The sequence below is a fragment of the Azolla caroliniana genome, unplaced genomic scaffold (assembly GCF_043228905.1).
Source record: "Azolla caroliniana isolate FFs.n. ecotype wild unplaced genomic scaffold, voAzoCaro1.0.p SCAF_10, whole genome shotgun sequence".
Classification (NCBI taxonomy): domain Eukaryota; kingdom Viridiplantae; phylum Streptophyta; class Polypodiopsida; order Salviniales; family Salviniaceae; genus Azolla; species Azolla caroliniana.
This window is the reverse complement of record NW_028230445.1, coordinates 17666292-17690505: the sequence shown is the minus strand read 5'-3', so window position 1 is coordinate 17690505 and position 24214 is coordinate 17666292. Positions and strand designations below refer to the sequence as shown.

Sequence of the window (24214 nt, the reverse complement as noted above, 5' to 3'; positions counted from 1 at the left end):
GGAGACATACCATTGGTATCTGCTAGAATCATTCTCTTCCACCTGAAAGACGTGCATATGTGTACACGTCGAAATGCATATGCCCCTCATAAAATTGTTACAGCCTTTAATGCAAGTCTATAAGACCGTTGGAAAAGAACCTCATCCCATGCCCCACATCTAGAACATATGCCAGAATTTCCAACTTTGCCAGCCTTTTGGCCAGTCGATAAGACCATTTAGCACGATTACGTATGCAAGCACTATTGCTTTTTTGTGCATATTGAAGTCCGGATTTGCTTAAAACTATAATTACACTAGTGAATGGAGCAACTAGAGTAGTGCATATCTTGTTAACGTTAGCATAACCCTTAATGTGAGAAGGTAGGGATAGGATTTTGTTGAGCCTCCTCTTGATACACCACATGCAATCTTGTACCAAGCTACATGCTTTAAGAGATAAAGGACCTCTAACATGGATGAAGGATAGATTATATTCCTCTTGTTGTTGAATTGTAGTTCTAATTAGTTATTCATCTTCATTTCTTCAAGCACAATTGGCTCAAACCTCACTTGACCGTTTCTTGATTGTGGTATTGCAATTCCAAATGTCTCCCCAAGTTTGGAAACCTATACAAATGAGTTTGGATGTTTGTCTCCTCCTGCCTTGTTCAACATTTGCTTCAAATAAAGAAGGAAACCAAATCAAGCTCTTATAGTAAAGAAACACTTTATCCTAGATGCACTTACAAATGATAATTCTAAACTTTCTCCATATGCTTGACAACTCTTGATCCCTTGGGGGCAATTTCTTGTTTGTTGGCAATTAACATGGATGGAGAAACATTCTAAAACTTATAATACTAGAGGAAGAGCAATTACATGTGACTAATTGAGTCCAATCTAGTCACAACTATAAGGGTTCATGTTGAGAGATCAAGCTCAACTTAGTTTAGTTAGTTACTCAACCATGTAACTTCGTAGTTACTTAGATAGAATCTAGTTAGAAGTGTTGACTATAACGACTTAAATAGGACCTTGTACTTAAGTGAGATATTCTAGATCCTCCACTCTTAAGTACATTTAATATAGGACTTACACATTAGTACCTATATTCTACTCACACATGTGCACCTTTGCACATGAGATATATATATACCTCATTATGGGTATCTTTGTATTTGATGATGTTGATGCTAATTTAATATATAGTTACTCATCCCCCATCTTGTATTGTTCATAAGTGTATCTCTCTCTTTCTCTCTCTTCCTCTCACACACATACACACACATATCACATAATATTCCGCTTATCAACTAATCACATAATTAGGTACTAACTAATCCTTGCTTAATTACTTACCTAATTCTTAACATGATATCACCAGGATGTGGACTCATCGAATACTATGTTTGACTCGGAATCCGCCGAACAAGAGGTAGAACATGGAGATTGCTTCGAGCATATCTTCGAAGAAAGTTCGATTACGGCAAAGCCTAGTGGGCCACAAGAGCCCCCATGTGACCCAAGCACGAACTTGGAGAAAGGCAAAGGTAAGATGCCCGAATACGAAGTCGACCACCCTAACGACAATGATTCGGATGGATTGGCTCCCTCACTAGACAGTGAGTTCAGTGTACCTATCATACGGACACCCGGAGTAAAGAAGGCGCTCACATCGGCGAGCGAAAAACTTCGACGCTCTTCTACAAAGAAGAACATCGTCACTCGACTCGGCTACAACGAGTATATGGGCCATCATTACGCCTTTGAGATGAAGGTAGCGGCAGAACAAGAGCCCAAGAGCTCCACCGAAGCGGCTCGTAACCCACGATGGGTGGAAGTAGTCGACCTTCACCCACCCACTACAAGCCTTCGTCACCGGCTTGAGGGGGAGGAACCGAGATTGCCACGATTGCCACGACGAAGAAAGTCGAAGGCCATACGGAAGCACACGAAGCCAACAAAAGCAAAAGCAAATGTCGGACGCCTCACAGTTGAGCTTGAGGGGGTGTGTTGAGAGATCAAGCTCAACTTAGTTTAGTTAGTTAGTCAACCATGTAACTTCGTAGTTACCTAGATAGAATCTAGTTAGAAGTGTTGACTATAACGACTTAAATAGGACCTTGTACTTAAGTGGGATATTCTAGATCCTCCACTCCTTAGTACATTTAATATAGGACTTACACATTAGTACCTATATTCTACTCACACATGTGCACCTTTGACATGAGATGTATATATACCTCATTGAGGGTATTTTTGTATTTGATGACGTTGATGCTAATTTAACATATAGCTACTCATCCCCCATCTTGAATTGTTCATAAGTGTATCTCTCTCTCTCTCTCTCTCTCTCTCTCTCTCTCTTTTTTATCGTAATTACCTTACCCTACTGGTAAGTTGTTAGCAGTACAAGCATTGTCTGTGTTGTGAGTTCGAAACCCAACTTCCTCACCTCTCTATTATATACTTCTTATACATCTCATAATTCACTAGATGCCACTGTGGAATGTAGGGGTTGAACCCATGACCACCTGATCTCCATTGGGCAACCATACCAACTGAGCTACATCCATCTGGGCACTCTCTCTCTCTCTCTCTCTCTCTCTCTCTCTCTCTTCCTCTCACACACATACACACACATATCACATAATATTCCGCTTATCAACTAATCACATAATTAGGTACTAATTAATCCTTGGTTAATTACTTACCTAATTCTTAACAATTCACTTAGATTTTTTATGTGGAAGATAACTTGCCCTAGCCAACCAACTAATTAGATAGACTCTAAACCCTATATGTGCAAGAATGTGATGTTGCCTATAACCAAGTCCCACTTCATTTCATCATATGCTTTGTTAGAATCAATTTGTTTAAAAAAATGTGGACGCTTGATTGGTTTGGAAAACATGATATTGTCCTTTAGACAAGGTTATAATAAACCAAAACCAATGTGTGCATGTCATTATAAACTATCCCATAGAGCTCACTATCAACCATCACGCCGAGGTTCATTTCAAACCATAATTCAATTGTTTTTATCTAGTATAGGGGGTTCACAACAACCAACTTCAACCATCGCATGGAAAGATAAACAACTTTCATCACAATGACCCCTTGATCATCATGTAGAGGTGCCCCTTCTACAAAATTTCCAACACAAGCATCTCACTTATGAGTTGACAATGTTGGCAAATAGATTTATGCTACAATGTTAGTGAGTCCATTTGTTTTGTTTGTCATCTGCACCATTGCTTTTGTATGACTAGGTCACATTCTCTTGAATATGCCATGGGCCACAAGCAAGGAGGCTAGCCAACTAAGCATTTTTTGCCCTAAAGAATATTGGAAGTCAAAGTATCACACCTTGCACTTCATTCAGCCGCATTTGAGTTTGCTTTCCATCCATTGTCAATTTGGTTCTATCCATATTCACATTCCTCTCATAGTCACAATGTGCATTATTGATTGCAAGTTTATTATTAAAATTATTGAACAATAAGACAATTTACCTAATTCCGCAGATACCATGTAAAAATGTTCCACTTTTGGTCTCAGATGTCATATATGACATTCGAGTACTAAACTTGTATACTTTTCACGAGGAAGCGAAAAATCGTTGCGTTTTGGAAACCTTTTACTCATTCACTTTTGTCACATGTTCTCTTAACAAACCCTTTGTCCTATTTTGTTGTTTCCTTTTTTGAAACATTGAAAGATACTTTCATCAAGTGTAAAGTTGAAAAAAGGACATTTTCAACCACAAAAAATATACCTATAGTGGAGATCTACAATGGTGAAATTGAGTATGACAATATAAATAGTTATTTGCATATAAGTTTCACGAATGTCTATGTTTACGCCAGTGTAAAGTACAAGCGCAAAGGGTTTTAGCATGTTGGTTTCTTATGCTCCAAGTTTCCACAAGCGTCCCATATAATTTTTAAACAACCTTTTTAACTTCCAAGCTCGTATTAATTTGTTTTTTAAACTTGTCACACAAGACATGTTTTTAAATAATTGACAATTAGCCTCCTTTCCATGATGGAAAGGGGAGCCACGCTCGTGCACCCAACCAACCTTTGATACCCCGAAACACACTTCTTTGACAATGTCCTATTCCGATTAACACATTAAAATCACATCATTTCACAAACCCCCAAATATAGTTCATATATTCTTTTCGCTTGAACTGAATCTCAAGATGAGTTGACATATAAGGCTAGAAGTAAGTGGGAAGGCTTCGAACAATGGGTGGAAATCCGCAAGTGGTGACATGTAGGGTTAAGAAAACAGTTGATCATACAAAAGGAATGTCAAATATTCGGAATTGATATGAGGAGGGCCGGCATTTTTGGGTGGTGATGCGGAAACAAAGGAAGAAACATCGGCATTTATAGTGACAAGACTTGAGCTTGGGGGGGTTGGGTCTCATCCCCATCTCATCTACTTTAGGCTTATTAAGTCCTTCATCCTCAATCTACTAACAGTTTGACTTTGTGCCAAGCAGGTTGTTGAAAACTATTTAATGCAAATGCCTCACACACAAATATATAAGTATAGAGAGAGATAGGAGGGGGCATACACTCTGTTTTACTCTCATAAGGTTAGGGAAGCAGGCCCAAGTTAAAACCAAACACAGCAATGGAGATGGGTAGAAGCTCCTCCTCTTCCTCTTACTCAATGTTGTGGTGCACATTGGCTATTGCCATCACTCTGGCCTTGGCTGTGTCTGCCAGCGATCCGGCTCCACTACAAGACTTTTGCGTGGCCGACACGAACTCGACCATACGAGTGAATGGCTTCGTATGCAAGAGCCCCGCAGACGTAACCGGATCTGACTTCTCCTCAACCCTTCTAAGACAACCCGGCAATGCATCGGCCTCTAGCCTTGGCTACGTGACCACTCGCGCATATGCCGCTAACTTTCCCGGCCTCAACACATTGGGCCTCTCGGCCGCCCGATCCGATTTCGCACCTGGTGGGGTGAACACGCCACACGTCCACCCCCGCGCCTCCGAACTCATCTATGTCTCCGAAGGAACCCTCTTTGTCGGGTTCGTTAGCTCCGATGAGAAGCTATTCTCGGCCACTCTTTATGCTGGAGATTTGTTCATCTTCCCACAAGGCTTGATTCATTTTCAGATGAACATAGGGGAGACTTGTGCTGTCGCCATTGTGTCCTTTAGTAGCCAGAACCCGGGAACTTCTCGCATCCCGAAAGCTCTCTTTGCCTCAAACCCCGCCATCGATGATGCCATCCTGGCTCGCTCATTTGGCGTCAATGCAACAGAAATTCAACATCTCAAGGAAATCATCTCTAGTTCTTGAACTGCATGTTCCTAATCATATCCCACCAATATCATGTCAAACTTTGGCTTGCTTGTTTTGTAATGAAATGAAAGTTTCGTTTTAATAAGTATCCTTTTACTGATCTTAACTTGTCGTGGTTATGAAAATCATGAAAATCACAGGCACTCTGGACATAGGCTTATTGGGTTAAAGTGTTTCTAATTTTTTAATTATTGATCAACCGTGTTATATTTCTGGTTCATTAATAATTTATGTTTAGGATTACCAATCAAATGTTTTATGAGTCTTATGTTTATCATTGATCGATTTGTTTTTCATTTCTGTTTTATGAATGAAGTGTTCATGTTACCTCGTTGATCCGTTTCAGATCTTTTTTAATTGCATCCAGCTCTTTCTGGTGTAATCAAAATTTGTTCCTTTTTAAGCTTATGGATTGTAATGCTTTTGGAAGTCTAGTGAAATGATTTTAGTCCAAACTCGGGTATCAGGACGAGTTGCTTTAAGAGCATTATAAACTATGCAAACCATGCTATGAATGCTTTAGTTTGTTGCATTACTTTTTGTGAATAGAATTGTAGATGTAAGGTTGGGACTGTCAATCAGATTACCAAATATCAAACCTATGTCAATAGTAATAGCATTGCAAATAGTGGAAACCTATGTTACCAAAGCCTTTGCAAATAGTAGTTGAATGGATGTCATTGCCCGTAAAGTAGCCACTGCCATGTGACGTTATTAAGATGCACAAAGCATTTTACGCATGCCCATGTAATAATGAAAGCTACAAAATCCGAGACAAGTAAGATGGATGAATGGACTCAACAAAGAGGAGTGAATGAAATGGAGTGGTATTTCTTTAATAATGATTCCCAAGTATGATGAATTGATGCGTGAGCGGTCAATTTAATGAAATGGAGCAGAATTATCTCATTGATGCAAAAAAATTCAAACCAAGGGGTGAGGGAATGCATTTCAAATGTACTTCAAATTTAGTGAAAAATGATTCAAAGCAAGATGTCATTTCCTATTAGGACCAGGACTGTAGGATGATTCTCAAAGTAGGATTTGGCAATGCATCGATGGGAGTCTCTCTGGTGGCCCAACAGTTTACAAATTAAATGCAAAACCTACAAATTTGGTTACTATGAAATGAGATTCAAATTCCGGTGCCAAATGATTCTCAAAGTAAAAGACTGTGTCTTCAAAACTTGTTCCAACCACAAGCCATGAAGAAGCATCTGTGTGGTGGTGATTAATGGCTGATTCATTCCTCAAGGCAGAAGAGCAGGTAAACCTACTGCAAAAAGGAGCCTTCTCATATAGCAAAGGTAGGTAAAACTGACCCATACGCTACTTTGCAGTTTGGATGCTTAGAAAGAGATTAAGGACTCTTCATCTTCTTTCCCAACTTGAATATCTACAAGTCTCTTGATCCGAGGAAGTGTGCACTGCTTGAATCCACCCCCTGATCGCCGAAGCTGATGATCAGATCTCTTAAAAGTCATATTCAAGTTCAAGTTCAATAATTCCATGTCCAAGCTAACCAGGTTCTACTAATTGTCTGATTCCACAAAACTGGTTGATATATTGCTGCTACCCATGAGAAATTACCTCTTTCTCCACAGGACTAGTTTTGTGGCCTGAGAGCTTATAGTCGTGATGCCATTTGCCTTTTCCTTCTCTCCTCATGGGACATAACGATGAGTTGCTTTGTAGAAGAAGCTTATGTTATCTGATCTCCTCTTGCAACCTCCCTTGGCTACATGTCCTTCAACTGTGGAGGTTTTCTCAATCTTGGCCTTGTACTCAGCCTTGCTGGCTATGATTGCCATATCCTCCTCTTCCTCTGCTTCATCTTGGTCTTCTTCTGGAGGTTCATACCTTGTGCTGTCTAGTGAGGCATCTCCCTGCAACATATATTTCATGAAATTTCTAGCTTCTCAATTACGTAGTCTCTCTCTCTCTCTCCCCAACCCTCACTAGCACACCCAAATGCACTTGTTGAACTTCTTATAGCCTCACCCCATTGCACCAACCAACCTCAAATACGATACTCAACCCATACATATTGCTTTTACACTTCATTCTTGTAAACCATCTCCAAAAGCATTCCACCATATGCATGCAATTAGATTAAGATTAAGATCATGATCATGATCATGCATCAAGATTATTTCTGTGCAAGTATGGATAACAGGAATTCACCCGTATTTGCAGTCATGCTTTCTCTCTCTCATACACACTCACACATATACACATACACACAGACAAACATACATGTTGAAAGAATAAACTTGGTCATAGTGCTAGCAAGAAAATTACTTCATGCGTGGCTCCTTCCTGTGTTCCTTCACAATATGGGCATGCCTCTGTTGAATCTGCCTTGTCCCTATCAGCTTCCTGTATCAATATATGCACAGACATACAGGATTAGAGTTGTGGCATTCAAATTTACTCCATTTTTTTTGGAGATTTCCATCCATATTTCCTCTGTATTTGCACAGATATACAAGGTTAAGCTTGTGCCGTTTGATTTTGTACTACAGTTTTCGGAGATTTCCATCCATCTTCCTACCAGTTTGTTTTTTTACAACTTTTTGTCATCATTATTAGCAGACTATCTGTTTTCTTGTATAAATTTTTATAGATGTATTAGATTTGTACCATACAAAATTCCTTCAAAACATTTAGGTTCCTTTTCATGGAGTCACGGCTATTTATGCACAATTTGTTCAAAATCACATTGTTATCATTACTTATGGGATAATATGAGACATCAGGCGAGGTCTCAGCCTTCAATAACCTATCTTCTTTAAACATTTAAATATCTACACAAGCATATTTTTGCCTACAAATATGCAACTATCCTTGCAATAAGGTGACAACAAGGTGACATTGAACTTGCTTGTCATTGATTCTCTTTTCTTGAAATATCTCTCAATTAGATTTCACAAATATACAAACAAATTCGTTGACATTACCATTTGTAAATAGATTCTATGCTTTTTTGCTAACTTATGCAAAGGATGTTACCTCAACATTGTTAATTATTCCATGTCTGCCTATCTTCAGGAGCTCAAACGCACTGCACATTGAAGGATCATTAGAATTATACAGCACTTCATGATTTCAGCATATAATAGATTAACCTAATATTCTCTTATATATTAATCATTTATTGATATGATTTTGGAAAAAGATGGCTTACATTCCTACAGGATCATTGTAGCTCTCTTTAATACTCCATTCCTTTGCCTTGGTTACCTGAAAAAACTAGGATTTACAAAAGGTCCCAAAAAGCTCCAAATCATAAAATTTGATGAGGTTACTTGAGGACTAAAACATTTTTCGTTATGTATCCTGGTTCTCATTATGAATCCATTCCTCCTGGGTATTAATAACTTGTGTTTTCGCTTTTTGTGGATAGTGTGATTAGGATCTTACATATTCAAATTATATATTCGCCACTGGATGCAAGCTTACTTTTTCATTTCTACAGATGATACTTTAAATTAAAATTCTTAGCTTGATCTGGTTAGATGGCAACAGTATCCATATCTGTTTATATGTGGTATGCAAAAGTTGTTTTAACATGAGACTTAATCCTACTTGTAAACGGCATGCACTGAGGTTGGAGGGATTGAGTATGCTTAATGTACAAAAAATGATGCTGCCATGGTTGACGCGGCAAAATAATTACATCATTATCTGAACATTGTCTGATTTTCAAGCTGGGGAATATACTCATATATAGAAAGAACATAAATTCAGTGTTTCTGTTTCGTTCTGATTCCTGAATGAGAGGCCTTTGTAGAATGTAACTTCCCTTTCCAGATGGATATTTGGTCTTTCAGCCTTTGAAGAGATTTCACGCTTGCGATTTCATTTTTATTCTGGCATTTTACCTTTACAATCTGATCTGTAAGTTTCAGCTGTTTGACTGATTTACTGTATTCACCATCTTATTTCATTTGCCACTATCTGACTTTCAAAACGTTTAAAAGCATTAGATATGTAATTCATACAGTTTCTGGAGGGATCCAATGTCTCGGTGATCTCTGAGAAAAATTTCTATTAGGTTCAACCAATTCTCTAAGTTTGTATAGCTCCATCTTCATTTCCTGAAAGCAAAGCCTCTGTCTTTGTACCATGAAAACATGTTCATATCTTCATGTTATTGTTATGGTGCAATATCATACCTGTGCATGTTTTCTTACATCATTCTCGAACTTTTGCAAAGATAGACACCCTACAGGTTCAGAAACATGGGCTTTGATATGTGCACATAACACCTCAAGTTGTCTGGATCATGAGGATTTCAGTACTGGTATTCAAATTTAAAGTGCTTTTCAAACCAAATATTTTCCAAAACGTTAGTGAAATAGCTCACCTTTTCATGGACTCTACATCTTCTTTTATCTGCTTTAATTCGATGAGATGAATCATCGATGTTTGCCCATTTTGATTTTCTGTTATAACATCTCCAATTTTCCATCCAGAAGGGGGTACCCAATATGGCTCAACTCCAGCTTGCTTCCTTATATCCATCAGTCTAGCATCTTCTAGCCAATATTCCATTGCACCTTCAGAGTTGTGTCGGCGACGAAAACGTTGACCATTACTTATCACAGTGTTAGTCATGTGTTTTAAGAGATGATCAAGAAGTCCTGTATCACCAATATGTTTTCTAGCTTCTTCGCGTAGTGCAGGTCTCAAAAGGGGCTTTCCAGGAATCGCACCTTTGTCATGCATAATTTGTAAAAGCTTCAGCTGTGCAGCTTTATACCTGTAATAAGGCATTCCATTAATCCATATTCTGTCTTGTATAACTTTTAAAGAGAAGTTTTGATGATGGTTTTACAAAGTATCTGTAATATATCAACCTTTCACAAGACCATCTGCATTGCATCTCCTTTGGAACTTTTAGGATACTTCCTTTTCTAATACCTGATGGTGTTTCTCTTATTATACCATGGTTGTCTAATTTTGAAGGTTTAACTTGCTTCTGCCCATATGCTTTCTTAACATCGTGTGCATTTCTTTGGACTCCCAAGCTATTTCCTCGATACCTATTCTGAGAAGTGGCTTTCTTTTTTATTCCCCATTTTACCATGCCATGGTCTTTCTCGGATGCCTTAAAAAGTAGGGACTTTTCTGTGTGTGTTCTAAGCACATTATACCGATTACAAGTCTCAACAGAAGAGTTTGGGGCATCCAAATCGTGAGCAGGATATTCATTTCCCTTTCCATCGTTGTCCTTGTTTTTATGATCATGATGCCTTGAGACCTGTCCTAAATCGGAGAATTTATCATCCCTCCATATATTCAAGGTGTTATCATGCTTGTTTTTTCTGTGACTGTAGCCTAGAGCTGGAGATTTGGCTTGTGAGTGCAATGCTTTCTTAATCAGTTTGTCAACTGTTGTTGGCAAACCCTGCTCATCATCATTGTCACCTTGTGCATGATCAGCATCTGTCTGTACCTTGTCCACAAGTGGAGCTCGATCCTCTCTCTCCATGTTCATATTCAGAGGTCGCCAAAATGTTTTGCTATGAGAATTCTGGAGGTAATCTGATGAAGGAATGGGGCATCGGAGCACTTTCTTAGCAGTTTCATGTGTCATGAGAAACTCCTTATCCAATTCAGGTTTTTCACTAGGAACTGTATTCTGACTTAAAAGGCATCTACTCCTTGCTTTGTCCTTGCATGGTTTTTCGGATTCCCCAAAACAGTTATTCAAGGATGAAATGCTAGGAAATCTGATGGTGACATATTCTTTTGTCGAATCTGTGATCTGCAAATACATTTACATGGAAGATGCTTCAAAGATTACATAAATTATGTAGCACCATGAAGCCAGATGTACATTATCAGCAAAGAAGCGTGTTCATTTGGACTGCTATCATGGTGAATTTGGCTGATGTATGCTTGCAATGAATAAGATGAATGAGAGAAAAAAGAAGCTTTACAATTGCTTTGTGAATACTCTTCAAATCAGGGGGTGCATTGGCAGGAACATTTTGTTGATCTATCTCGTAGGCAGATCCATGTCTAAATGTTCCTACAATATTTTTCTTCCATGTGTCACGAAATATATTTACAAACTAGAAATGATGCTGAAATGTCAGAAGCATCTATCTATCTTGTACATACGTTCTTCAGACGCTTTCAGTTTTAATTCTGGTAGTTCCACCAGATGTGGTGGCTGTTTCCTCTTTAGCTTCTTGCTGTGGGAAGCTGAATTTTTAAAAGTTGTATTTCCTTTTGCATATGTCTTGGACTCAAAATTCTTGATATACCGTACAATCTGTGTTAAAGAGATACTATTCATGCATATATTCAACGCAAAGATAATCAACATGAATGCACTACCTTATTTGACCTAGCAGCATGCCTACTCTCTTTCCATTCACTCTGATCTGTTGAGCCTTCATATACATTCTGCAATTCCATAAAAATCTCTTTTATCCCTGTTAGCCTTTGATTTGCTTTGATACGCACAATTCTGTTATTCTTCCATCATCTCTATGATGGTTATTCTAAATGCAGTTTGCCTTACAATTGGACTTTGAGCTTGAGGATGTACTGATGCACTTTCTGATGGCATCCCCCGTTCAATATTCAGAAGCATCTGCAGTAGAAGTAAAATAAATCACTAGAAGAGTTCTTAATTAACCCAGACCTTAGGCTTAAAGAATAATACATAGGCAAGGTCTCCCACTTTTTCAGTGGTATCTTCACAATTAAGTTCTCCGATGTTGTTGGTCAATGGATGACATGAATAATCTGCAAATAGAAGGGAGGGAATTCCTATATGCTAGAAAGAAAAGAATGAATTTCTCATGGTGATAACATTTGAACCATTCAGCATCAGATTCTCACCAAAATCCTCTGGTAACACAGCCATAAATATGCCAGCCTCTGCAGAATATGCGTACCTAGAGATGTGTGTTTTGGTGGTGCTTCGAGATTATATATATGATTTCCTCCATGTTATAGGAGATAAGAGACACATATTTATTGTGATATTGATTGATGGAAATTAAACAGGAAGACAGAGGCAAGGAAATTTATTTCTACATTAATTGTTAAAGGAACTGTAAAATGTTTGTCGGGATGAGAATGTGTAGCCATGTTACAAAACAGAGGCAACTAAACCATAGAAGGTAAATATTTATGAAAAATTGACCATCCATGTTAGAGTTAAAGGATACAATAAACTTCATTTGCTATCAGAATTGACGGTGGATCATGATGAAGCCTGTAGTTGAAGACACTGAAATCTAAAGATGAATAGTTATTTCTTGAGCTGTCTATAAATCTTATAAATGTTGAATTGCAATTTGCAGAATGTTATACCATCGAACTTGGACACACTGTTTTCCTGCTTCAGGCTCAGATAAATGGTGATTCTTTCTATGAATGCTTCATGGGAGGGGTCAGCCCCTGGTAAAATATAGATGAAATCACCTCCAACATGAAAGAAAACACTTGTTATTATGTGTGAGCAAAACAGAATTTTCCCTGTATTGCAATTCTGTAGTTAGTTATACCAATAACATTAAGATCAATAGAGAATTACTTACCATATTGCATTTCTGTTGTTCTCGCGGCATTAAGATCCACATTAAAATCGATTTCTTCTTACCTATATGCACAATGGTTCCCAATGGAAGTGCACAACTTCTATGGAGGATATTGTGTCCCAAGTGTGGGGGGCAACATGTCACCTTTTGCTTGGTCCAATTCACTTATTGCAAGACATGCTGCAAGAAATGGATATTTCCAGTTAGAAAAAACAAAAAGTGACAACTTGAGATCTTTGAGGAATAAAGTATAAAAAGACAAAGCTGTGGAAAGCTGCCAGATGATGTCTACCTCAATTAGATTAAACACCTACAACTGTTTAAATCATACAAAATCATGGAGAACTTCTGGAAAGGAAATTTTTGACACCTAATGGGAAGCAAAACACACCATTTCACTGAGATTTCTGCTTGAATACTGCTATGGAAAGGGAGAACAGGATGTGAGGCAAGAAGAAGTTTTTATGCGAAATTACCTAATGGTAGAGCATTTGCAATATACCAATAGAAACATTAAAGTTTCATGCAGACAAAGTAACAGGGAGCTTCAGGAAAAGAAAGATTTAAAAATGAAATCAAATGACTCCATTTTACAGTGATTTCTGCTTTTACATTGCCATGGAAAAGGACAGCATGGAAAGATGATCAAAATTTTACCAGAGACAATTACCTAGAACATTTGTAATATGCAACCAAACATCTAAAACTGTTAGCAGACAAAGTCAGAGAGATCTTCAAAAGAATAGCTAGTTGACTTCGAAAGTAGTATAGAGCACACCATTTCACTGAGAATTGTGCTTCTATAATCCCATGGAAAGAAAGTCTTTTAACATCTACAGAGAACCTAATCCAAGATAGTTCTTCAATATACCAACTGAAACCTAAAACTGATGTCTGCATAAGCAGACAAGGTCCTGGAAAGATTCAGAATCAAATTACCTGACTTCACAGGTAGTACAATGCATAATGTCACTGCAAATTCTGTTAATTCCCTAATATATCGGATGAGAAGGAAGGATGGCACAGAAAATACGATCGAGTTTTTGCCAGAAGAATAACATAATTCAATAGCATTTTCAATATACAAACAGGTTAATCTCGAATAGTTATCTCTATAAGCAGAGAAAACGCATGGAGAGCTCGGAAGAACGAGCTGATCATGACTTGGAATATACAAAGCCTGCCATCTCTCAGCAGTGTTTTTCTGGTTGTAGTATATAAATACCATGGAAATTAAGTAGGAACCAGCTTTTTACCAAAGTAATACAGTTCACCTAATTTAAGAGGATTTCCATGACGGATAGATGGACAGATTATACCATGAGAGAAAAGATGGACTAGAGTTACCTGCGCTGGAGTCGCTAGTTTGTGGATAAAGATGAAGATGAAGACGAAGACGAGGCAAATCTGAAGATGGTGAATAAAGATGATTGATTGACTGATTCTCTCTGCGAGAATCCAGAGGACAAATGGTAGCTTCTCCAACAAGCTGCTGCAGCTACGGCTTCTCAACAAATGCACTTGAATTTCGTTACGTTCCGTTCCGTTTCGCTTCAATCAGGATTTTAAAAAGACGTTTCCTTGGCCGTTTCTGCAATGTCTTTTTCCGCTGCAATGTCTCATTGTAGAACATGTTTTTTATATAGAACATGTTTGTTGTTTTCTTAGAACTATTTAGCTTAAACTCTATTTTATCTTATTTTTATTTTTATTTTTACTTTCGATGAATGGGTAAATATCCCATTTTTGTTGTACACCATTTGTCTCATGGGCCAATTTTGGCCTTAGAAGACGTTAATATATCTTTCTTCTTTCTCTCTCTCTCTCCTTCGTCCTGTATATGTATATGTACGTCATATATGTATGTATATGCATATGTGTATTTGTATACATACATGTATATGTATATATGTGTTTGTATATGTATGCGTCTCATATGTATATGTATATTTATCTCATGTTTATATGTATATGTACATATCTTGTACGTGAGATTATGTTTTTATTGCATTTCCCCACAATTCCGGCACAATATTCATCCACAAGGCATCCATGCAACACTTCACCACAACTGGGCAACATGCTTTACTATGCATAATTGTTCGCACAATTGCTCATTGTGAGTCAATTCATGTTTTTTCTTTGTATTTGTATACATACATGTATAAAAGTGTTTGTATATGCATCCGTATACGGATGTGTATTTGTCTACATGTGTGTGTGTGTGTGTGTGTGTATGTATATGTCTATCGTCTCATACTCGGGAAAGAGAGTGCAATCTACCTTAAGGCATCACCTAATCTTCAAGTAATACGTTGAGAAATGGAGGGAGGTAGTATTAGCGTCACATGGTGACACATCCCATCACACATTTTCAAATACTCTTAAAGTGTTAAAGCGGGATTACGCGCCGACCGATGTACGTAATTATGGCATCGCAGCGGAGTACGTAAAAACACTCATTAGAAGTTGTGGTTGCCAAATGGTGTTGAATGTCGGCCCGAATGAAGGTTTGGGAGCGAGCATGGCCAAATATAACAAGACCCTACCCATAGAAGTAATCAAGTTAGAAACCCACCAGTTAGATGATGCGCTCATGGATTTGCAAACCAAGTATCACACACACGTAAAGAAAGGAGTCAACGTGGGTATGCGTGTGACTAGGTATAGTTGTCATCATGCTGGGATATCTCAACTTGCGTCTAATTCCACTCAACGATGTAGGTGCACACCCCGATGTGAGTGTACATTCCATGTGGACAATAGAATGAATGACGGGGTTGACAATGAGACACTGACCATTTCAATATATGGACCTCATAGTGGTCATGTACCATGTAGTAGGTCGGATGTTACCATTTGCCAGCACACCCTAATGCCATAAGTTGTTGCAAAGATGACCTATTTGATGTTGGGTGTGCAAGGCATGTGGCACAAATGAGCATGCATAAGAAAGCATATCATAAGTCCAAGGCTATTCCATTAGAGCTTGTTAGCTATAGGTTCTTTATGATACCAATGGAGGTTCATAACATGGCAAATAGGTTAAATTTGGGAGTGCCATGTGAGAGGTTGATTGGTCTTTGATGATGCAAGATGGCAATGCACTCCGAGATCTTGGGCAAGTGGCTCATGTTCAACCCTACTTGCCTAGTGAACTAGGATCTCCCGCCAAACAACCATTTATCTTGATACTTAAAAATCAATGGATGTTGGAAATGTGTGAGCGGTTGACCCCAAAACAACTCTTGGGCAATCAACTCGACATTTAAAACAAACCAATTCAGGCTACCATTATATGCAGTTGTTGCCCCCAACACCATGGGAATTGGGATCCCGCTATGGTACATACTTTGTAGTTCTGATAAGGGGTCAAACCATGACCAAGTCGCAATAGAAACTTGCTTGAGAGTCATATTCACAAGGATGCCCATGATGAGGTCAAATACGATAATGATTGATAAATGTTGGACATCATATAATGCCATAACTAATGTGGTTGCAACCATAGTTCTAGCCATACGTCCCATTTGTGTCATACTCAAACGCCAATATTCGTATCATGCTCATATGTGAAAAGGCTTCAAGTATGATTGAAATCCATACGTGGTACATAGATATATACATATGGTGTATATGGTGTACATAGTGTGTGTGTGTGTGTGAGGAGAGAGAGAGAGAGAGAGAGAGAGAGAGAGAGAGAGAGAGAGAGAGAGAGAGAGCGTGTGTGGTCTAGAGAGAGAAGCCCTATTTTGCATGTGTGAGGAGACCGTGGTTGAGTGTATATCTAGACTCTAGAGAGAGAGAGAGAGAGAGGAGCTATGGGTTTTGTCTGTGTGAGGGAGTGTGTAATATGTATATTAGATATCTAGATTTTGTAGAGAGAGAAGATCTGTCAGTTCTCCTGTGAGAGAGAGAGAGAGAGAGTGTGTGTGTGTGTGTGTCAAACGTCACTTCTATTCACAAAGAATTATGAATATCAAAAATTTTAAAAACCCAAAAAAAGTAAAAAAAAAACAGCCAAACGAATATCGCGTATCATACTCGTACGTTTGCAAACGTTCGCATACGTCCAGTAAATTGGACGTACGCGAATATTAGGAACTATGGTTGCAACAGATCGTCAACCTTGGATTGTTATAAACCAGGATCTCCCGTTAGACAACCATTTATCTTGATACTTAAAAATCAATGGATGTTGGAAATGTGTGAGCGGTTGACCCAAAAACAACTCTTGGGCAATCAACTCGACATTTAAAACAAACCAATTCGGGCTACCATTATATGCAGTTGTTGCCCCCAACACCATGGGAATTGGGATCCCGCTATGGTACATACTTTGTAGTTCTGATAAGGGGTCAAACCATGACCAAGTCGCAATAGAAACTTGCTTGAGAGTCATATTCACAAGGATGCCCATGATGAGGTCAAATACGATAATGATTGATAAATGTTGGACATCATATAATGCCATAACTAATGTGGTTGCAACAGACCGTCAATCTTGGATTGTTGTAAATGGGCAACAGTCACAAACACATTGTCGCCTTTTGTTGTGTCAATTTCACGCCAAAAAATCATGGGTGGACAACTTGTTGCCAAAAGTAAGTGCAACCGAGAGAAGTAATCTATATCAACGAATGTGCCACTTGATGCAATGCATTATTGAATCCGCATTCAATGCGATGTGTGAGGAGTTAAAGGTAGAATATGCATACAAGCCCGGTGTCTAGCATATATATAGGAGGATGGTGTGGTTTGACATGTGTGTGGAGGAAACTCTGGCCCAAGTTTGGTAAAATGTTCAACTATAGACATGTTGACACTACCCATATTGTAGAAAGACATTGAGAGTTTATCAAGTATATTGTCGCGAGAGGAAGAATAAACCGATCAATTACCGGCCTTGTGCATGTCTTAATCGAGGACAATGAAATTGGCACTTGCATTGGAGGAACAGTCGTAGAGTGGTACAAGCAATGACAAGAAATATCTGAGAGTGGTCAATTTGCACCCTGTACAAATTGTAGGGATCAAAGGTCCTGATTTAAAGATGCCGAGAGAATATTGGAAAGGTACGTCGACGATACTTCCGCAATGCATATTGTCAACAAGGCCCGATATTAGTTTAGAATCTTGAGCATGATGACTCCCACTCTATGGTATATAATGTCTCACTCTAATGCTCATATTGTGATTGCCAAGACCTTCGATGTAAGCATGTACTCGGTATCCGAATGATTATTGAGAGGCACATGCCACATTTATGTGGCTCGTTGCCTTTTATAGGTCGCACGACCCAAATGTGAATGGACCATAATACAGAAATAGAAGTGGAGACAGAGGTAGAACGAGTCGGGGAGACAAACCCCACAACATCAAAGATGGAATCATTGAAGTCCAAAATACAAACGACTGAGGAGCCACTTCAATGTTTCAAGCAAGGGTTAGGAACCTTCGACTGTGCAACTATTTTGGAATGTATACAAACATTGGAAGATATGACTGAGAAGGTGTGTCGCATTGGTGCACCAAAATCAACCAATGAAGAAGATAGCATATCAATAAGTCGCAACCAACAAAATCAGTGCTTAAAGAAGCTCAACAATAGACATCTTGCAAGAACTTATTGACAACTCCCCAAACATTTCCAAATCCCACACCAGAAAACTACAAAGAGGTGCAAGTTGGGCTAGGAGGCAACTGTCAATATGTGACCATGACAAGGTTCGGTATTTGCGTTGCGATGGGCTTGACCTTGACTTCAAGGGACTCGATTGTTACATATTGTAAAAATTGTGGTTGCATTTTTCTATCATCCTGACATGAGCCATAATCTTAAAATGTAATGTGTGTATTCCTATTTCATTTTAGGGTTTTTGGTTTGGATTATTCCCATTGTCGACATTTGATGTTTTGATCTTTTATGTAAGACTTGTTATTTGAAACTTTAAGTTGATTTGTTAGTTGAAGCCTGGAGATATAAGTTTGTGTGATTTTTGAGTTTTAAGTTTTAGGTTTTGTGCAATTGGAAGTTGGGGTTTGTTTTTTTGAGTAATCTTTATGCATAATTTTCATCGCAAATATTTGTTGTACACTTAAAAGTTTTTTGGAGTTTGTTTCTGAGTCGGGCTCATGGTATGAGCTGGGGTCTTGCCCTGAGTCAGTCAGGCTCCTGGTGACAGAGGTTGTCAGGCAGCGGGGCTCTTTGTTGACAGAGTCGAGCTCTAGGTTACAGAGGGTTGTCTGACAACAGAGCGGGGCTCCTTGTGACAGAGAAGCTGTGAGAGAGTCGGGCTGCTGGTGACGAACGCTGTCAGTGTTTTTTTTATCCACATCGGACGGTGGAGATCGCGCGCGCCATCCATTAGCTTAGCTGACCTGCACCGTCCGTCCGCGCCCACTCACTTGCCCTCTCTAATATTTGTATTGTAATAAGAGTCAAGACACGAGCGTGTGTATGTACGTACATATGCATATGAGTCGAAATGCGTACTTACATTTTATACGTACGTACATACATTGTGATGCACATACGAATACGTACCCCACATACGTATGTATAAATACGTACGTACGTACGTATAAATACATACATACATACATACGTAGTAGGAGAAGAAGCTCCTCTCTTCATGTATGTACGCGAAACCCTGCGTCCCATCCATATTCCGTTCTCCTTCCCCATGAATCGATTGAGCGACGATGAGCTCTTCCTCATCCTGTGCAGAATCAGAGGTCGCGTCGACAGGAAATCCTGTGCCCAGGTCTGCAAACGATGGCTCCTTGCTGAAGGCAAAACCAGAACAGAGCTTCGAATCTTAGACCCATCCCTTCTCTTCAGCTTCCTCCATCGCTTCCCTCGTCTCCTCTCTTTAGACGCAGGAAGAGGTCTCTCAGACGCAGACCTCTCTTTCATCTCACGCTCATGCTCTTCCCTGCAAACCCTAAATCTTGGCTTATCGAAGTCACGTGACCTTGTCGACCTTAATTTCACCGAAGAGAATGAGAAGTGTAGGGGGGTCGGGAGTGAGGGAATCTCAGCCATTGCTTCGTCCTGCAAGAATCTTCAGCGAGTGAATCTACGGTGGAGAAGCAATGTCGAGGATCGGGGTATACGTTCTCTGATATGTGGATGTTTTTCTCTGTCTCATCTCGATCTTTCTCGATGCGAAAGGATCACGAATATTGCCCTTGAGGCTATATCCAATGCGAACTGTTTGGAAAGTTTGATCTTAGAGGGTTGTAAGATGGTTAGTGATGTTGGCATTCACTTTCTTGCTCGAGGTAAGACTTCTTCGAGCCTGAAAACGCTAGATTTATGTGAATGTTTTCGAATAACTGATGAAGGAATAGGTCTTTTACCTCAAATGGTATCCTTGCAAGACCTTTCTCTTGCTAAATGCGGTTCAAGCATCACAGATAGGGGGGTTATATTACTAGCTTCGTTGAAGTCACTACAAAGATTGAATCTTTCATGGCTTTCAAAAGTTTCGGATTTGTCCATACTTGCAATCCAAGCAGATTGCAATGATATCAAAGAGTTAGTACTTTCAGGATGTGATTTAGTCACTGGATTGTCATTGCAAGGTTTTGCTCGTGTTCAAGCAATAACTCTTTCTTCTTGTCAGAATATTCTAAGAGAGGATGTGGAAGCAATAGTCAGTGGTTGCCATATTTTAGAGTATCTTGGTTTGGATAAAGATTTGAGGAGATACATTCCTTTAAGCTGTCTAAAGAACATGGAGAGCAAGTGCACTATCGAATGGCTGTAGCTTCTCCAAAAGGCAGTTTCAGACTTCAAAATTCTTGTGGCCTCTTCAAGGTAATTTTCTATACTTACGATGTCTGGAGTGATGTTAATTCAATGGAAGAATGTAGTATTGTATATGCTGAGTGTACGAATCTGTCAGATTGGTTAATATTTGTGTCATAAGGAGCTATTTGAGAATAATGTTGTCATGTCAAGAGAATGAATATTCATTGAATAGTTACATACTGCACCATTCATGGACCATCATGTTTAGAATAGTTATTGTTATGATCTCATTTCATGCTCCGAATGAGTCATTTCTGTTTGCACCAATTGAAAGCTCACTTTTCATGCCTTTTTCTTCATAGACTCTATTCTATAACAGGTTGTGGGATTTCATATCTCGTCTTCTTTGGTATTGGTTTAGGATTCCCTTGCATTGGAGAGTCAATATAGTCCAAGTTAAATGTTGCGGTACATCAAAGCCTGACTTATTTTAGATCATATAGCCAAAATAAAAGTGGGGTTGAAAACTGAAAAGATTAGTGAATATTAGGAAAACAAGTATAATATAATAAATGAACGTCAATGACACGGCTTTGATGTATATTACTTTACGAAGAATTCAAGGCATATAAGAGCAAGATCATCTTTTTTTGGCTAACCCTGAGAATATCTTCGTAAATCTTCCACAAAAAATACAAGCATTCCTTCATTGTGTTATCATCATGCATTGCCTTTTTATTTTGAAGAGCAATATCATCACTCTGCATGTGTACATATGTACACAAGTGTGTGATTCCTGGCCTTTATGTGTTAATTGAGCAACATCAACTCTATTATCTAAGCAGATTTGGGCACAATTTTGTACAGCTAAAAAAGTTTGAAGGCTTCCTTCTTCAACTAAATTAGCTAATAATGTTTACACTTGGGTCATAGGTGAATTTATTGCAAATGATAGGCATGTCTTCTGTCCATCAATCGCTGAGTAGCTAAGGCATCGCCAATGAGCATCACAGTTGAAGTAACTAATATGGCTGTTCATGCTTGAAGGTAGTACATGAGATTTAGATATTAACATAGAAAGTTGAGGGTTTATATGACGGATATGAGAAAATTTTGTAGATGTAACTGTTGGAATGACCTTTATTCCATGTGAGCGTAATGATTCCATTAGCTCTACAATGTTAGGCTAAGGGATGCTAAAACTTAGTTATCGAAATATTAACTCAAATTCTGACTGGAACCTGGTTCATTGTTTCTTTTATGTGCCTTCACTCAGTGCATTAGCTTTTGTGTAAGGATATACATGATGTAATTAGTGCTGTATGGTCTTGCACTTCTTGACCGAGAAAACTTCTTAGTGTCATTCTGCACATTGAAATACCTTTTTTATTAAAAGTTAATGATATCTTCATGTAACAGTGGTGCAGCAGATTGGCCTCCTCCCATGTGATTGAAGATAGATTATATACCTCATAAGAAGATATACCTGCAACTGTGGTAGTAGTAGCAGCAATGTACAGAAGACGCAAAAATTCTCATCCTTAATTGGATAGTTCTCAGTTATTGCCTCTGAAAATGAGACTTTTGTGTGTATGATCATTAAGGGTACTAAGGCGTGTACACTGGTAGGTTCTTACTTTCCGCATTGTATAAAATACTCCGCGTTGTCAAATTTTTATACACAAAGTTGATGTACACAAAAACTTGAATGTTGAATATGTACAAAATGAGAATGAACAATAGCATATAACAGGATTTTTACTGGCCAAAATTGGTACTCAACAAAAATGTAAATTGTAAAACATGTTAATTTGTAAAATATAGAAATTTTTAATTTAATCTCATTATTGGTAGCAGTCAGTTGAGCTATTTGAAAATTTATATTTTTCTCCAGATATTCCTATTCTTTTTTGAAATCCCAAATATAGTGGTCCATGGACTTGTATGTTGTTAACATTGACTTACTACATTGTTGAGCTATTTGAAGATTTATATTTTGCCCCAGTATTCCTATTCTTTTTGTAATTCCAAATATAGTGTTCCATGGACTTGTATATGTTGTCAAGCTATTTGAATATTTATGTGTTGCTCCAGGTATTTGTATTCTTTTTTGTAATTCCAAATATATTATTCCATGGACTTGTATGTTGTAAACATTGACTTACTATGTTGTGTAGTTGCTTTCAATTCACAAGTTGTGATATATGTGGCAATGGTTATCATTTCAAAAATTGTGAAAAGTGGCCAAGTGTTATGACAAGAACCTATAGAAGAGTTTATCTTCAGGTAGACACCACTCCGCTCACATAAAAACACGTTTCTTCTTATCATCATCTACACTTTCTCAAGAATCTGTCTTAAGTCATTTTCCATTCCTAGAGGACATAATTAGCTTGCAAGCTAAAAATATGTTCTTTAAGGTGGGCAATTTGTTCTTGATTATGATCCCATTTGGGTGGAATGGCTTAGAGTCCTGGGCCTTAGGTGATGTATTGAGTTTGTATGGCTCAATTATTGCTTTCTATACACTGAGCCAATATTGACTACTTGAATCTAGCACTATGCTCTCGCGCAACATTCTAAGGGAAGCTTTCGAAAGGATTATGGCACTATCATATAAGTTTTTTTCCCATCGCATCTTGACTATCATAGAGCTATGATGATCAACTTTCATTTGATCTAGGGATTCAATCATGGATATTCGTTGAAGCAAGAATATTTTGTGGCTTCTCCATCCTTGTCAATATGCATAGACCAATTAGTTACGTTATGCTTCCAATTTTCATTGCACAGCATGGTTGTGCTAATGGCTTTGGTTTACTTTTTTATGTCTAGCAAGGGATAATAGAAGAGGCAAGATGATTATGAGGGTAAGAGAGTGAGAAGTTATTGAAAAAACTAACATCTCAAGTGTATTGAGTTGTTTATCAATAGCTACACGAATCACTTAGGACATAATATGATATGTCAATTAGAAAATGAAGACGAAGAATGTAAAATTCAAATGATATGTATATTTACCAATGCAATTGTACATCATTTGGCTATGTAACTTGTTGAGGAGTATTGAGTTAACTTTTTTGTAGACAAATTTATTACCAAGTTCATGTTTCCTTCTTGAATATACCAATTGTGGTCAAGGAAGATGAGACCGAGGTTTTTGTTGACAAGCATGATGATAAGGTAAGGAGAAAACCTGACCCATGGTAAACTAGGACTTTTGATGGAGTTCAAGCTCAAATGTTTAGTGGCTTGAATGATTTTTTCTAGGGGGGTGCAAGTTGATGGGGGATTCCCATTTGGATTAGGGATCGGAAAAGGGGTGGGGCTCGTTCCAAATTACAGAAGTACCATTGGAGGTGAAGTTGTCCAATGAAGCTTCGATAATCTCTAAGGAGTTGTGTTGTAGGGGGTTTGGATGGGGGGATGAAGTTCAGTCAAGGACCCAAAGTTTCGAATCTTGGTATGTCAAAGAGTAGGAAGATAGATTATGGATAGCCTTATTGGATATCCCAAAATTCTTAGCTCCTTGATTTATTTATTTTTTGAGAAGACAAACGTTGTATTCTTT

General features: G+C 38.4%; 3 protein-coding genes and 1 long non-coding RNA gene across 9 annotated transcripts; 2 read left to right on the top strand and 2 right to left on the bottom strand.

Moving 5' to 3' along the window:
- The first annotated feature begins 4608 nt into the window (after positions 1-4608).
- On the top strand, positions 4609-5404 carry LOC147859288 (putative germin-like protein 2-1). Its single transcript, XM_087325472.1, has one exon. It carries the CDS (start codon positions 4630-4632, stop codon positions 5314-5316), a length of 687 nt encoding a protein of 228 aa, XP_087181598.1. The 5' UTR covers positions 4609-4629; the 3' UTR covers positions 5317-5404.
- Positions 5405-7555: 2151 nt separating this feature from the next.
- On the bottom strand, positions 7556-12558 carry LOC147859287 (protein DYAD-like). 5 transcript variants are annotated; one of them, XM_087325469.1, is made up of 14 exons: positions 12513-12558; positions 12181-12374; positions 12002-12084; positions 11858-11929; positions 11671-11739; positions 11452-11605; positions 11268-11359; positions 10182-11092; positions 9689-10084; positions 9498-9600; positions 9324-9419; positions 8507-8562; positions 8332-8383; positions 7556-7698 (listed from the first exon to the last, which is right to left on the bottom strand). In XM_087325469.1, the coding sequence occupies exons 2-14, from the start codon at positions 12203-12205 to the stop codon at positions 7597-7599; spliced, it is 2211 nt and encodes a 736-aa protein (XP_087181595.1). In that variant the 5' UTR covers positions 12206-12374; positions 12513-12558; the 3' UTR covers positions 7556-7596. The 5 variants fall into 5 exon arrangements, 4 of the variants coding, with proteins under 4 accessions (XP_087181595.1, XP_087181594.1, XP_087181596.1 ...); XM_087325468.1 differs by having other exon boundaries at positions 12181-12552; XM_087325470.1 differs by having other exon boundaries at positions 12020-12084; positions 12181-12552.
- Positions 12559-12705: 147 nt separating this feature from the next.
- On the bottom strand, positions 12706-14484 carry LOC147859286 (uncharacterized). Its single transcript, XR_015530329.1, has 3 exons — positions 14232-14484; positions 12947-13064; positions 12706-12768 (listed from the first exon to the last, which is right to left on the bottom strand). It is a non-coding gene; the product is annotated as an uncharacterized LOC147859286 (long non-coding RNA).
- Positions 14485-19530: 5046 nt separating this feature from the next.
- Positions 19531-22503, top strand: LOC147859285 (F-box/LRR-repeat protein 4-like). 2 transcript variants are annotated; one of them, XM_087326388.1, is made up of 2 exons: positions 19531-20709; positions 22074-22503. In XM_087326388.1, the coding sequence occupies exon 1, from the start codon at positions 19571-19573 to the stop codon at positions 20657-20659; it is 1089 nt and encodes a 362-aa protein (XP_087182514.1). In that variant the 5' UTR covers positions 19531-19570; the 3' UTR covers positions 20660-20709; positions 22074-22503. The 2 variants fall into 2 exon arrangements, with proteins under 2 accessions (XP_087182514.1, XP_087182513.1); XM_087326387.1 differs by having other exon boundaries at positions 22063-22503.
- The last annotated feature ends 1711 nt before the right edge of the window (positions 22504-24214 follow it).